Genomic DNA, 13,607 nt, shown 5'->3' on the forward strand with positions numbered 1-13,607 from the left:
TTGTCTGGAAACCCACAGCACATTGCAGCATAAAGAGAAGAAAGCCCCACTCTGCATATCCTGCAGATGTGCTGAAAACTTGATGGTCATGATAATTTCCAATAAAACACAATAGAAAACACAGAAGTGTCCCAGTTCATTAAAATTTTCTTTTAAGTGTTAAGAATTGCAGACATAGTCTTCATTAAGTAAAACAAACTGATACTTTTCTCACATTAATCTTTCCAAGTTTCAGAGGTAAACTCTTTTTTTGCTCAAAGCTAAAGAGGTGCTCTTTTACTTTTCCCAGCAAAGCCTTTATGTGAACCAGGGAAAAAAGAATTTTTGTCACTTTTGCTACACAGCTTCAAAAATACGTAACATTTCAAAGACGAATAAAAAGTGAAATCTTACCCATGGCTTGTTTCCCCATGGCACACTGGTAAGTGTTTCTTGGGGACTGGTTGTGGTGAGGATATGGAATCAGCCCAGCACAGACACCCAGAAGCGTGAAAGGCTCAATCTCCAAATGGGTTGTATCTCTTAAAAGAAAGAGTACCAATTATGGCAGGCTTGTGAACAAACAACTTTAGTAGAATTCATGTAATTTAGCAGTATCTCGTAACACTTCATATTCTATTCCATTCAGGAGAATGTAAATCAGTAGGACCTCAAAACACAGATTCACTACAGGATTTTTATTTTTATTACAAAAACCCAACAACTTTCTTTTGGTTATAAGTGTTTCCACATGAAAAGAAATGAAGGAGAAATAAATCAGGGTTTATGAAATTCCGTAATGGAGGAAAAGCCTCCAGATAATGACAACCTGAGGGAGCTCAGTAAAACAATAAACCATCAGTTTATACAGTAACACCCAAAATGCCTTAAGGAATGTCTTCTCATGTAATGAGAGTGAGCCCTTCGCATCAAATTACTAATCTCAGAGATCCAGAAATCCACTGGGGAGATGGAAGAAGGAAGAGCACAACAGATTCAGGTATTAAAAAAACTGTTTTAGTTTTCCAGGGTCAGCTATATCAGTTAAGGAGAAAAAATCTGTCTCCAAACCAGATTCACTGCCATAGGTACATGATATAATACAACACTATTTGAAAAGATCTGCAAATATTTTGGAAATGATTATGTTGTAAAAAGACAGTACTGATGAGAAGTAAAAAGACAGAGAAAAGGAGTAAAAACAGAGAGACAATTTCTTCTATCTGGCATGAGCTTCAGAAGAGAAAGTCTATGCTCAGCAAAGACAAATCATAGCACGCATTGGGATGCAAGTGGAGAGACTAATAACTAAGAATGAAGTTTACAATAAAGCTTGGCTGGAGCAGACATGAATTCAAATCAAGATATGTAATTAGGATGTGAGGAATTACAAAATACAGATGATTATAACTAAACCTAGTCAAAGCCTATCTTTCATGTCCTGGATCTATTACAGACCTTGGGTTTATGCATACATTGCTTCTCCCAGACATCTAAATCCAATGCATTCTCAAAATTTCATCTTTAATGTTTGACTTCTCTTGGAAATCTTTTGGAAGATTTTAATTATTTAAATAAATTAATTTGATTACTTAACTTCAGGATTTTGCCAAGGAAGTGACAGAGAAGTCTATTATAGCAACACTCAAAAGACAGCCAAGCATTGTAAGATAAAAAAGGCCAAGGAATTACGCACAAGCACATAAAGACTGAAGACAAGTGCAGCAGTAACTTTATAGATAAACAATATATGTACTACTGGAAGAATAATGAAATCTGAAAGTTGAAAAAAATAGACCTGGAAATCCTGAGGATTAAGCCAATGAAACTACTTATCAGTTCTAGAAATCTTTATAAATCACAAATACAACTGAATAACCTAAAAATCACCTGCTGGCCAGAGAACAGCCACTGTTTGTCTCCACTTGATAAAAAGTAGCTATGTTATCTAAAGCCTATCATAAGAAAATACTAATGGGAGAATTCCAACTGCAGTCAAGTAATTGCAAAATGGTTTCAAGAACCAGAAGCAAACTGGAAGCAGAGACTGCTTCCCCATTCTGCAGAACTTCACAGAACTTTTTCAAACGCTTTTCAAACAATAAAACCAGGAGCTTGACACTTACTGATAGTGAAGTTTGCAAATTTCTCCAGAGGATACAAGTGCATGGAAACAGATACACATTTGCATATAGGGTAGCAACAGATGTCTTCTTCCAGTGAGGTCAATCCTATTTCAACCAAAGATGATCCTACTACCTGATGAAGTATTCCAGAGAGCTAAGGGAGACATTCAAACTTTACAGGGCAGTCCAATTTCTGCAGGTCAAAAATGCCACTGCCAGAATCAGGCCCAAGAAAGGAAAGGCAACCTCATGAGTTCAAAAAGCAGAGTTACAAATGTGTAAGGAAGAAATGGAATGCATTAGAATCAAATACTCCAACGAAAACCCCTCTAATTGGATTGGAAAGATAAAGAGAGGATACTGTAGCTAAAAGAAGCCTATATTACAAAAGCAGGAATGCTACTGGGATACTTCAGATAGTGGGTTGCATCAATGGCATTACCAGAACAAACCGTACCAACACGGTCACACCATTTAAAATGCAGGATGGTCATCTGGGGAAAGGGGGTACTCAATTCAGCTATTCAGGATGTATCATCACCAAACACAAGGAGCAAAGTGCTCATACGATCGATGCAAGCTCAGATACTTATGGCACAGTTAGCCACTGTTAGCATTGAAGTCAAACTCAAAACAATTGCTGGACAATACAAGAATCTTCTGAGCTTCCTGGGAGTTGCTGAGGAGTCCTTTCCTCACACTGGTCCACTGGAAGTTCACTTTCTCCTCCACTTTTAGACTAAACAATGATTTCATGTGATACATTCCCATTAACCTTTCTGAGTCAGTTGTCCTGTAACTTAAATTTTCATCTCTGGTGCTTTGTGGAAGTTATTTAATTTCAGCACAAATGACAGCAACTGTGCGCACTCTTCTTTGCTCATGTATATAGAACTCAGTCAAGAGCATGCAAGAGTAATCTCTTAAAGTGATAAAGTCTTCAAAAGCCTGGGTAGGAGCAAGGCAATTAAATTAACAGAGTTAATGCATTACATTTAGCAAAGGTTAAAGATAATTGAAGAGCTCACCCAACTCCACTGAAATCAATGATGTATTTCTATTAGCTTGCAGGAGTACTTGACCAGGACAGATTATTTAGAAAAAGAATTTTCTGCATAAATCTACTCATCAAACATTCACAGAGATAACGTCTAGCATTTCATATTCAGGCTTCAGTTTACAGGATATTGTCAGAGAAACATTAAAAACCAGTTAAAACCATTAAAAAGATAGGAGGACTTAAAAATTTAAAAGAATCCTTCCTTTAATGTGGGCTCTTTAATCACAGTCAGAAGACAACAGTAAAAAAATTGCAGGAGGTGCTTCAAATATGTGGAAAACAGAACAGATCTGGAAATCTCTCTGAATTAAAATCACATATCAAAACTGGTTTTAAGATGTGTGGTAAAAAATACACAGAATGATGCTGACATTTTTATTGGGGCCTATTGTACATCCAAAAGTCAAAGGGAAGGTCTCATTCCAGCATTTCACTTAATGTAAGATGGGTGTCTAGGGTCCCTTTACGGCCAGAAAAGAAATTTCCAAACAATCATGATATGCTAAGATAATCAAATAATATCCATTTGCCTTCTGGATACCTACTGGATAAGATTATTTATGATGAGCAGCCCAATGAGCAGAAAAAAGAGCCACATCCAGAGAAAGAAAGGATATACTTTCAAGTATTTAATATTTTTGAGTTAGTAGCAGAAACAGCTCTCTCAAAATCTGAACCACTTCTTATAACTTCCCATGGATAATTTAGGATGCGTGCAGACAGATTTCTCTCTTTAGCTTTCACCTGGAGTATATTCAACCATTATCAAGGGAGCAGTGTGTACATGTGAAAACAGTAACATTATTTATATGTCTGCATTTCAGAGAGTTACCCTATAAAAGTTTTTCCCGTACCAATTATTGAATGCATACATACTTATTGATTGTATTTTCATACAGGGCAATGTTACAGTCATTTTCTTCATTCACATCCAAATATTCGACGAGACCTTCATGCAAGAAGTCTTCAAAATTCCTATAGATAAATGAAAAATTACACTGGAAGTACTGAGCTTATATATCTGCAAATTTAAAATACTTAGTACATATATTAAAGGAATGTAATATGTAAAGCTAAATGAGATAAATACTTCTACATGTAGAGTTCTGTGCATATTACATATTGAAGAAAAATGTGGTTTTTTAATTAATCCTATGCCCATTCACTGCATCACAGTCTGACAGATGAATGCTACTTACTTGAACAACTACACAGAATCATCCTGTATGTACTCATCATCACTGTATATACAGGCGAATATAAGGATAATCACGTACATTTTTGTGATTTGTGGAATTTAATTAGACCTACATTTAAATGCTTTTGTATTAGTGTGGTTTTTTAAAAAAATACATTAAGTAAGAATTTGCAAGGACTTTCAAAAACTCTGAATGTGCCCAGTTTAGGGTGGTTATGTTGGATACTCCTGTGAGGTGTTTGATTTTTTAATCAGCAGGATGATGGAAAGGTTTGACTGCCTCAAACCTTCCACTTGCAGAAAGATGAGGCTGAGATGTATTTATTCTGTATACTCACCAAATGTCACAGCAGTAACAAAGTAAGAACACCAGCCCTAATTTGACTTTGAACAGAAAACCTCCAGCACAAAGATTATACAGGATTTATACAAAGAATTTATACAGGAGAGCAGACTTCTCTAACTAGCTAACCCTAAGACTGTGAAATACTGACTGACTAAAGTATCTCCACACAGTGTTTACTTGGTGAAGATCAACACGGCCTACTTGAATTGTGTACCTGTAGCCCTGAGCCAGTTCTTCCATATGCTTGTTTGTAACTGCAGGTTTTTGCTTCTTGACAATTATGTAAGGCCTGAAATTAAAAAAAAAAAAAGAAAAAAGATGGTCATAGCAAATACTTAGGCAGGTAACTTAATTTATTCTTACACTAAGAATCTTGCCTATGCACAACCTATTCTATAAACTGTTCTTAAAATTTATTGGCCTTTAACTGATAAAACCACATAAATAAAATCCATAACTACTCAGACATTAGTTTGATATAACTTAAAATGTGTAATAGAGAAATCAAGACTTAAATTTTGAGGTGAAAGCCATTTTTTCCCTTTAAATCATTCAACTAAAATTTTGTAAGTTTTACCTACAGATTTTGATGATGGCTTTAAAAGATTTGAGATTTCCCAAACTACAAAGCTAAGAACAGCATTTAGTACTGTGGTTTTTACAGAACACTAAGTTCACAGTTTGTGCTCAAGTGTCCACATGTAATGCTGCATTTTGCAATTGCCTACACACTATAAAGTACAGGCATTTACTGTGGGTAATCTCTGATGAATCCATAAATTTCAGTAGCACATGGATCTCTGAAGGCTTCCCTACCACACAAAAACACTGACACAAAGGATGGCATGCAAGAAGGCAATGTCGAGGGCTGTTGCTATGTGGACAAGTGCTTTTATAAAGATCAGCAAATAGCTACAAGATACTTGTGGAGTCCCCTCTGAAGTCTAAATAACTGTTAGAAGACTAATAAGCACTTTTAAATGGTTAATAGGGATATCTGAACAATTACAGGGTGAGGGGTGCCACAAAGCAAACTTGGTAAAGCCTTGCAAATCCACATGCACATCCCTTGCTTTTATTTTAAAATTGGTCAGCTTTACTGCCATCTCCCAAATTGTTGTGGTGTGTTGCAATATCCTGTTTTACCTTCTCCCTTCCCCCTCGCCCCTCGCTGAGTGTGCCCTGTCAATCAGGCTAACATACCAGCAAGGCGTCGTGTGATAGGTGTCCCTAGTACCTTGAGACCCTGCCCCTTCACCTGGCTGGTGACTCACCTGTCCCCTCCCCTTCCCCTGTCCTGAGCTTAAAATGTGAATCAGACCATGCGGCTTCATTCTGTTACCAGCAGTGGCCCAGTGCAGACGTATCTGTACTCATGGAATAAACATCTGGCTACCTTCTAGCAGAATCCATTCCCTTTCTCTCTACCATCGCCAGAAGCTCTCTCCTGAGGAGAACGGAGTCCTGTCTTGTGCCCTGCTGCACTCTGTCGCCAGCCAAGGTATTTCTGGGGTAGAACACCGCAGAGCTGCCTGTGGCCCAGCAGCGAAGGTCAGAACTGGCCTGGGCACCATCTAACTGGTTATATTGGGATACCTTATTCCAATATATTGGCGTCCCTGTGGGTGGCTCGACTCTGCAGCCCGAAAAAGGACTCGCAGTTCCTCAGAGAAGCTTCTGCCAGCCGTGCATCCAGCTGAAAGGAGCCTGGCTTCAAGACTCCCAGCTAGAGACTTTGGGAATACTCCCAGAAAAAGTTTCGTGGACTGTTCGGCGCCTTTGGAAAGCCCTGCTTCATTGTGGTGAACAGATTTTCCAGAGGAAGAAAAGGGTAGCTTCTCTTGCACCCAGAGAGAGGTCCTTTTCCGGTGGAGACCTGCCTGCCTGTACCCAGCCTACAGCTTCCATTTCACGTGAGTATCTCTGCTTTCGGTAGAGCAGAAGCTCAAAAACAGACTCTGCCGCGAGTTCTGTTCCTTTTTTGCCTTTGCATTTTGGCTGCGCAGCCCCACAGACGAGAATTCATAGCGTTCTAGTTTAGCTTTCCTGCTGCGTGTTTCACTGTTTTTTAGAATTCGCGCCGGAGCAGCCCCGGCTCAGCAGCGTGTTCAGACACGTGTTAGGAGATTTCTTTCTCTTTCTCTTTGCGGAGGAGGGGGGGGGGCTCTCTTTCCACGTGGCCGGGGGACCTGCGGGGGTCGGGAGTGCTCTGCACACGCGGCGGCGGGGGGGGGGCGTCCCGGTTTCGGCTGCCACGTGGCGTGGCTGCTGCCTCTGCTCCGCGGGGGGGTTGCATTCCACGGCGGGGGAGGCTTTGTTTCTGCCTCGGTTCGGCAGGGTGTGCCAGTTCGGCAGGGCGTGCCCTGCCTCCGCTGCCCGGGAATTTTAAAAGCAGTATATACAGCTGCATTGTGAAGCTTTTGTCTGCTCGTTATCGCTTTCTATCTGTGGTTTTTTTTAGAAATTGGTAGCTGATTTTAGCTTTGTTTTTGGTCAGGCGGGATTAAGTACTCTGCTTTTTTACATCTATCATGGGTTCCAAACTTAGCATTGTACAAAGGGGAGTGTATTATGATATTGTTAGCATTTTAATCAAGAGTAATGTGAAATTCTCTAAAGGAAAATTGAAACAGTTTATAAGATGGCTTTTTCTGCAGTTCCCAAACATTTCCCCTGAAGAAATCCACAATATTCAATTCTGGGATAAAGTTGGGAATGAATTGATAACCTTAGGACAATCTGGCAAATCACCCTCAGCTAAATTTGTGTTCTGGAGTTTGCAAATTCGAACAGCATTACTCAAACAAAAGGAAATGGAGAAAAAGCCAAATGTAAAGCCATGTGCCTCTGCTCTCCCTGTTCCTCCCTCTCCCTCTAAAACCCCTAAACCTCTTTCCCCAAAAAAATCCCAAGCACGTGTTAGCTTTTCGGAGAGCAGTGATGTCCAAAATGGCCCCCAGTCCCTAGGGGGTGCACAAGATGGTGGGTGCCACGTGGCATCTTCCCAAACCTGGTCTTCTTCTTCCCAAAATCCTCTTAAGCATCCCAAAATTCCTGCCACCTTCCCCCCTCCCCCCGCCTTTCCTGCAGTACCCTCAGCTCCGCCCCTCTACTCCTGCCAGGGGGCGGCTGCTGACGTGATGTCACCAAGTGACCCCGCCCTCTGTTCCCACGGTATCCCCGCCCCCTGCCAGCCCCTTGACCCCGCCCCCTGTTCCCACGGTATCCCCGCCCCCTGCCAGCCCCTTGACCCCGCCCCTTGTTCCCACGGTTTCCCCGCCCCTTGCCGGCTCCCTGTCCCCGCCCCCTCCCCGGGTTCCCACGGTGGGGACACACCCACTGCCTGTCCCCAAACCTGTAGCTGTGATCCCAATGCTTCTGATTTAAGGGATACAAAGCAGGGGACAGCAGACCCAATGCACAGTGCCATGTTGTCGCTAGCTCCTGTTACGTTTCAGCCTGCAGCTCAAGCTGGAGCAGCCCCAACTGCTAATTGGAGTTCTTTTGGACGACAATTGATTAAAGAGATCTGTAAATCTCATAAAGAATATGGTCAACACAGTCCATATTTCCGTGGCCTTTTAAATTCTGAATTAAGTAGGACTATTGTGGTTCCACATGATTTAAAACAATTGTTTTCATGTCTCATGACATCCACGGAATTCAAATTATGGGAATCAGCATTGAAACAACTGCTAAAAGATGCTCTCCCAAGCTTACAGGCTGATCCAAACACAGCAAAAGACAACAATGGTAACCTTATTACTATTGACCACCTCTGTGGTGAGGGTCAATGGTCTTCTCCCTCAGTCCAAGCTGCTGCAATTCCTGCAGAAACACTTGAGAAAGTAAAGGAAGCAGCTGAAAAGGCATTCTTTTCCCTCCAACCTGAGGGGCCTTTTGAGCCCTATAGTAAAATCAAACAACTACCATCAGAACCTTTTGTGAAATTTGTAGAAAGGCTAACTAGAGCCATTGAAATACAAGTTAAAAAGGAAAATGCAAGGGAAGCAATTTTAGAGGAAATAGCGTTCACAAATGCAAATGAACAGTGTCGAGCAGCAATCCTGAGCCTTCCTATGGAACCTTCCCCTACATTAAAAGATATGCTTCTAGTCTGTAACAGGAAAGTGCCTCTGATGACTGTAGCTGAAGACACCAGACCAAGGCTGCTGCCAAGACCACCTCAGCGTGTTGCTGTTGCCAGCCCTGCACCTTCTCCCTCAGCACAGCAGTACCCTGGGCAGCAGCGGAGACCGGCAATGGTTGAGCCCACTAAACCATGCCTGCTTTGCAATAAGCTAGGGCACTGGAGTAACCAGTGCCCCCTGAAGAGGGAATTTGATGAATTTAAAAATAGCAGGGGAGGAGAACTGCAAGCCCTCCCTGGGGGTCAACAACAAAAAAACGAAGAATAAAGCGCCAGCCTGCCAGGCGTGCAGACATAAAAGGAGCAGGCCAAGAGAATAAGGGTAGCAAAATAAATCAAGCGCGCGATAATATTAACATTTGTGTAAGTGAAGCAGGTGCTTCAAAGACCAAGTCCGCTAGTCCACTGTTAAATGTGAAACAAAATAACCTTTGTTATGATTTAAGTGATCCTGTATTAACCGCATCTTCTGTCAATGAGCCTTACAGGTTGCAGCTGACAGAGTCACTCCACCTGAAGGACACTGACTGGCATATTGTCTCTGTAAATCCTGAACAGAAAGGTACTTGGAACCAAATTCGTTGTAAGTACATCATCACTGGGGACAAAAACACACCACAAGAGATCGAAATTGCTCCGGGACTGACAACATCAGATCCCAAGCAATTTGTTCTCAGCCTGCACTGTTTCCACCCACCCCTGTTTCTTCCCAAGGGACAAATTGTTGCTCAAGCTATCCCTGTGCCATCTTTACCTGAAAATGTCGATAAGCAAGGGCCCACAGTCGCCCGGGTCCAAGTTATTGAGACAGATAAACCCAAATTGTGGTGCAATGTCAGTGGGGGTGGGGAGTCTAAACGCATTGAAATGCTTGTAGACACAGGTGCAGACTGCACAGTGATTCCAGTACAAGACTGGCCAGCACACTGGCCTTTACAAAATGTTGCTGGTCACCTTCGAGGTGTAGGAGGTCTGCAATTGGCAAGGCAATCCAAAAGCATTATTCAATTCGAGGGTCCAAACGGACAATTGGCAAATATCCGTCCATTTGTGTTAGATTATTCAGAACCTTTGTTAGGGAGAGATTTAATGGCCCAGTGGGGTGTCACAATTAATATTCCAGACTCTCCACAGCATTTTTGTGCAGCAGTCATTAAACAACAGCGCCCCACCCAAAAACTTAAGTGGAAAACAGACGAACCAGTTGATGTGAAACAGTGGCCACTCAGTAAACAAAAAATAAAGGTGCTTGAGGAACTAGTACAAGAGCAACTAAGAAAGGGCCACATTGTGGAGACCATGTCCCCATGGAACTCTCCAGTGTTTGTCATCCAAAAAGCTGACAAAAAGAGGTGGCGACTTCTCTGTGACCTCCGACAAATTAATAATGTAATTGAAGATATGGGTTCTCCTCAACCTGGTATGCCATCCCCAACAATGCTTCCCCAAGATTGGAAATTAGCTGTTATTGATATTAAAGATTGTTTTTTCCAAATCCCATTGCACCCTGACGATGCACCGCGTTTGGCATTCTCTGTCCCTTCTATCAATTCAGAAGCTCCTATGAAAAGGTACCATTGGACCGTTCTTCCTCAGGGCCTAAAGGTATCTCCAGCTATCTGCCAGTGGTATGTCTCTTCCCTGCTTTCCCCAGTTCGTGCAGCCGCAGAGAAGGTCATCATCTACCATTATATGGATGATATCCTTGTGTGTGCCCCCAATGATGATTTACTAACACATGCGCTTGACCTAACGATCGATGCATTGATTGTTGCAGGGTTCGAGCTCCAGGAACAGAAAATTCAAAAGATGCCACCTTGGAAGTATTTGGGCTTAGAAATTGGAAATAGGACCATTGTTCCTCAAAAACTAGAAATCAATCCAAGGATCAAGACCCTTGCGGATGTCCACAAGTTGTGTGGGTCTTTGAATTGGGTAAGACCATGGCTTGGTCTGACTAATGAAGACCTTGCCCCTCTTTTCAATTTACTGAAAGGGGGAGAGGACCCAGGTGCTCCTAGGTCTATTACCCCAGAGGCACGGAAAGCTCTAGAAAAGGTTCAGATTGCAATGTCCACAAGACAGGCCCACCGATGCCGGCCTGACCTGCCATTCAAATTTATCATCCTAGGTAAGTTGCCACACCTCCATGGAATTATTTTCCAGTGGGAGGAAAAACAAACACCTAAGGCAAAGGACACACCAAAAAAGGACCGGGACCAGAGGGACTCTCTCTTGATCATAGAATGGGTTTTCCTCAGTCACAAAAGGTCCAAGAGACTGACAAAGCCTCAAGAGCTGATAGCAGAACTGATCCGGAAAGCAAGGACCCGGATCAGGGAGTTAGCAGGATGTGATTTTAAGTGCATTCACATTCCAGTTGAGTTAAAATCAGGTCAAAATACTATGAAAATACTGGAACAATTGTTTCAAGAAAATGAAGTGTTGCAGTTTGCTCTGGATTCCTACTCAGGACAATTTTCGGTAGCACGGCCCGCTTGCAAATTGTTTGAACAAGATGTTCAATTTACTTTAAAATTAAGAACTGCTCTAAGTAGGAGACCTTTAAAAAGGGCTCTGACTGTCTTTACAGATGCGTCCGGGAGGTCCCACAAGTCTGTTATGACTTGGAAAGATCCTCAAACCCAGCAGTGGGAGACGGACATTGCTGAGGTGGAAGGTTCACCTCAGGTTGCTGAATTGGCTGCAGTTGTTAGGGCTTTTGAAAGGTTCTCAGAACCATTTAATCTGATTACAGACTCTGCATACGTGGCAGGAGTAGTATCCAGAGCAGATCAAGCAATACTGCAAGATGTATCTAACATTGCACTTTTTGAATTGCTTTCCAAACTGGTAAAGTTAGTCACTCACCGAGAGCAACCCTTTTATGTGATGCATGTCAGGTCACACACTGACTTGCCAGGGTTTATTGCTGAAGGCAACAGAAGGGCAGATGCTCTTGCTGCGCCTGCAGTGATGGCCACTCTCCCAAATGTTTTTGAACAGGCAAAAATCAGCCACCAGCTTTTCCACCAAAATGCACCTGGCCTGGTTCGCCAGTTTAACATCACTCGAGAACAGGCCAAAGCGATTGTGGCCACGTGCCCAAATTGCCAACAACATGCACTCCCTACAGTGAGTACGGGAGCAAACCCAAGGGGACTGAACAGTTGTGAACTGTGGCAAACAGATGTAACACACATACAGGCTTTTGGACGGCAGAAATATGTTCATGTTAGTGTAGATACCTTTTCTGGAGCGGTCTATGCTTCTGCCCACACAGGAGAATCATCTATTGATGCTATTAAGCACCTCTTACAGGCTTTTTCTTTCATGGGCATCCCCAAGGAGCTGAAAACTGATAATGGGCCTGCTTATAAATCCAAGGAATTCGGGAGCTTCCTGCAGCAATGGGGAGTAGAGCACAAAACTGGCATCCCCTACTCCCCTACAGGTCAAGCCATTGTAGAAAGAACTCACCGTGATATTAAAAGGGTCCTGGACCAGCAACAACAGGTTCTGAAGGTAGAACCTCCCCACATCCGGTTATCCAGGGCACTATTCACAATCAATTTTCTGAATTGTTCTTTTGACAGCCTGAACCCACCCATCCTACGCCACTTTGGGGGGAACAGTCACAGGTTGATGAAAGAAAAACCTCCAGTTTTAGTAAAGGACCCTGAGACTTGGAAAATGGTGGGACCTTACAAATTGGTTACTTGGGGACGTGGATACGCCTGTGTGTCCACCCCCTCTGGTTTAAGGTGGGTTCCTTCCAAATGGGTAAAGCCCTATGTTCCCAAAGTCTCAGAGAAATCTGCAGAAGCACCCCAGGTTGCTCACGCTGCCTGGAGAAGAAAACGCCGCGCACGTTCTCTGGAGGAAATTCCATTTAAGCCTCCTATCTGGAATAGTTTGTAATATATGTTTGTCTCAAGTTTTTATACCAGTTTAGATCCCACTGTTTGTGTGTAGCCTCGAGACGTCATGAGACCGAGCCTGCTTCTCGTCCTACTCGTGATCATCCCACCTGCAATCTCCTACATAGTACCGCAGCCCAAACCACGTATGGACTACCTTGACAAAGGCTCTCAGACATCAACAGAGAAACTGACAACGAGCTGAATGGACTTTTCAATGGCTGGGGACTCTCGGGCTGGTTGGGATCTATTCTGAAAACTGTAATTTTAGTGCTGTTTATTTTAGTTGTAGTTATTGTAGTTTTTAGCATTGTTTTTGGAGTAATCAGACGCATGGTTCTCAAGTTAATCTCAAACTCATCTCCCCCTCCTGAAGTCTACCATTTGGAAGCCCTCAGTGCTCCAGTGGATGACCTGGAAGCCTCAGTAGAATCATTCTGCACCATAAACACAGCCCTCTTCTTTTTAAACAAAACTAGGGGGAGATGTTGTGGTGTGTTGCAATATCCTGTTTTACCTTCTCCCTTCCCCCTCGCCCCTCGCTGAGTGTGCCCTGTCAATCAGGCTAACATACCAGCAAGGCGTCGTGTGATAGGTGTCCCTAGTACCTTGAGACCCTGCCCCTTCACCTGGTTGGTGACTCACCTGTCCCCTCCCCTTCCCCTGTCCTGAGCTTAAAATGTGAATGAGACCATGTGGCTTCATTCTGTTACCAGCAGTGGCCCAGTGCAGACGTATCTGTACTCATGGAATAAACATCTGGCTACCTTCTAGCAGAATCCATTCCCTTTCTCTCTACCATCGCCAGAAGCTCTCTCCTGAGGAGAA

At 42.9% G+C, this 13,607-nt stretch overlaps 1 protein-coding gene across 1 annotated transcript in view; it reads right to left on the reverse strand.

Moving 5' to 3' along the window:
• Positions 1-13,607, reverse strand: part of POLR3B (RNA polymerase III subunit B) — an 83,318-nt gene that overhangs the window by 37,211 nt on the left and 32,500 nt on the right. Inside the window, exons 17-19 of the mRNA XM_064702525.1 lie at positions 4,924-4,998; positions 4,042-4,140; positions 394-521 (exon numbers count right to left, since the gene is read on the reverse strand). Of these exons, the coding sequence (XP_064558595.1) occupies positions 394-521; positions 4,042-4,140; positions 4,924-4,998 (302 nt within the window). The remainder of the gene's footprint in view (positions 1-393; positions 522-4,041; positions 4,141-4,923; positions 4,999-13,607) is intronic.

The sequence above is a fragment of the Zonotrichia leucophrys genome, chromosome 1A (genome assembly GCF_028769735.1).
Source record: "Zonotrichia leucophrys gambelii isolate GWCS_2022_RI chromosome 1A, RI_Zleu_2.0, whole genome shotgun sequence".
NCBI classification, from domain to species: Eukaryota; Metazoa; Chordata; class Aves; order Passeriformes; family Passerellidae; genus Zonotrichia; species Zonotrichia leucophrys.